Here is a 2,233-nt window from a genome sequence, read left to right as displayed (position 1 = left end):
CTGGGAGATGGCGTCGTAAGTCCTCTCTGATGTGGGGTCTCCCTTCGTCCTTTAGATCCAGACCCTGCCTGGTCCCCCTGAACCTGACACCCACCATGGATGACTTTGACCGCCGCAGAGAGCTGAGGAGACAAAAGCGGGAAGAGATGCGCCTGGAAGCAGAGAGGTAGGACAAACACTCGGGTTCTGTCCTGAACAGAACGGTGGCTTCGGGCTTCAGAGACTAACCTTTAGAAGGACCAACTGCTTGTGTCCTGTTGCAACCATTTGCCAAAGGCGTCCCGGGAAAGACTTTGGACCCTCCAGGAGCCCTGCAGGCACAGGGGTTCAAGCGCTGGTTGGTACCCGACCCCGCCCACCAGCCGCTCCCTGGGAGAAAGAGGAAGCCGTCTGCTTCCCCAAAGATGTACCGCCTGCGTGGATGGCTGTGGAAGCCCAAAATCCGTCTGCAGGGTCCCCACGTAGATTCAGTCTCTGGTGAATCCCCTCTGACTCTCGTTAAGGGATGTGAGTAGCCTTGCGATCAGAGAGAGCATCGCAAGGTCCCTGTGGTAGACCTACTATGATTAAAATGTCATACCCTGCCATTTGATCTCCATTGGGACCCATTTTAATGTTGTTACCCTGTTTAATATTTTCTGCTTTCTCTTTGAGCTTTTCTACGTTTTGCCTCATCATTGTGGTTGGGTTTTTTGTTTGTTTGTTTGTTTTGTGTGATTGTTTTTTGTTCCGTGTGATTTTCTGTAGATAAATCCAGGCTGCTTAGGTCTAGAGAGACCATTGCTGGATAGGGACATGGTCACATGGGGTTGGGAGTGTGGGGGAGGAATAGGGCACTAAGAACAGAGTCTGAGAAGAAAATGTTCTGCGATTGATTGTGGTGATGGCTGCACATATCTTCTTAATATGATTGAACGAATGGGTTGTATCATAGATGAAAAACATGCTAACAAAACTATTAAAAAAAAAAAAAAGATTTACAGCCCTGAGGTCCCTAGGTAGCAACGCTGCTCCGTCCTGTAGAGTAGCCATGAATCGAATGCACCCAAGGCAGTGGGTTGGTTAGTTTGGTCTAAGACTCTGAATTGGATGTAAAATAGGAAAACAATGACCAAGACTGAGGTTCCCAAAAAGATATCCGAGAGGAGTCAAATCGCTGCATTGAGTCAGTGTGGTTCCGGTTGGAATTTTAAATGACAAAAGCAGGTTGGAAGAAAGAGGATCATATTGAAATGATGGGGAGATTCCAAATGTTGAAGAGTGAAGCCCGCCCGAGTCAAGGGAATGCTCCGTCTGCAAAAATACAGGCAGGCAGTCCAGCCAGTCTTTAGGAGAAATTTTTATTCTTATTAAAATGGCAAGCTAATCCCCAGATCTGGCCCCCACGGGCTGATAGCCGATGGTGTTGCGTCTCATTGGGTCCTGAGTCTGCGTGTGGGGAGCTGTTCTGCGAGGGCTTCGTGGCAGTGGCCTTGGGGGTGGCTGGGGAAGTGTGTGAACTGTGTGAGGTAAGTACGCAATTAGAATCAGTGGGCTTCCTGTCCAGCAAAGGCAGTGGCATCGAATGTGGCTTAAACTGGGTCTTCTTTCCAGGAAGCAGGCCAGGCCTCCCTCCCAAGGAGAAAATTGTTCAAGGATATCTGAAGTTCAAATCCCCTTTTCTTCCCAGTAATCCCAATGCACAGATGGAAAGGTGGAGGGAAAGGGAGCCTTGGGTGATCCTGAAGTGGTGTTGTGGTTGTTGGTAGCCAGCGGTGCAGAGCAGAGTCAGCCCCACCTCATGACAGCACAGCAGAATGGCACACTGGACCGTACTGCGGTCACCTCCATGGCCCAGTACAGATATTCCAAAGGGTTCTCAGTTGACTAAGTTGAGGTAAATGGCCAGGCCTTTCTTCCTAGTCTGTCTTAATCTGGAAGCATCACAGAAGCCTGTTTGGTATCATAGAAAAGCACAAGCCTACACTGACAGAGCCTACATCACACTGCGCATGAATTGCATTGACTGGGATTCAAACCTGGGTCTTCTGCATGAAAGGCAAGAATTCTACCACTAAGCCACCACTGTCCCCCAAGCCAGGTGCTGAAATAGAACACAAAAAACCCGTATCTATCGCCAAAAATGTATGCTGGGCCTTATGCTACACCTACAGAGAATGGAAAGGAAGATGAGGATACAATGTCTGCCTGGGTAGACATGGCCAAGTTGGCTGACATTTTGGACTGTCTACAC

The 2,233-nt window shown here is 49.0% G+C and overlaps 1 protein-coding gene across 4 annotated transcripts in view; it reads left to right on the top strand.

Annotated features, from left to right (window-relative positions):
- The window catches only part of CALD1 (caldesmon 1), a 151,736-nt gene that overhangs the window by 26,024 nt on the left and 123,479 nt on the right, over positions 1-2,233 (top strand). For all 4 annotated transcript variants that reach the window (XM_045288761.1, XM_045288759.1, XM_045288760.1 and 1 more), the window contains exon 2: positions 56-166. In XM_045288761.1, the coding sequence (XP_045144696.1) occupies positions 96-166 (71 nt within the window). In that variant the 5' untranslated portion in view covers positions 56-95. The remainder of the gene's footprint in view (positions 1-55; positions 167-2,233) is intronic.

This window comes from Echinops telfairi, unplaced genomic scaffold, assembly GCF_000313985.2.
Source record: "Echinops telfairi isolate 266 unplaced genomic scaffold, ASM31398v2 ScPeMD7_23;HRSCAF=83, whole genome shotgun sequence".
Classification (NCBI taxonomy): domain Eukaryota; kingdom Metazoa; phylum Chordata; class Mammalia; order Afrosoricida; family Tenrecidae; genus Echinops; species Echinops telfairi.
This window is presented reverse-complemented; position numbering and strand designations above follow the sequence as displayed.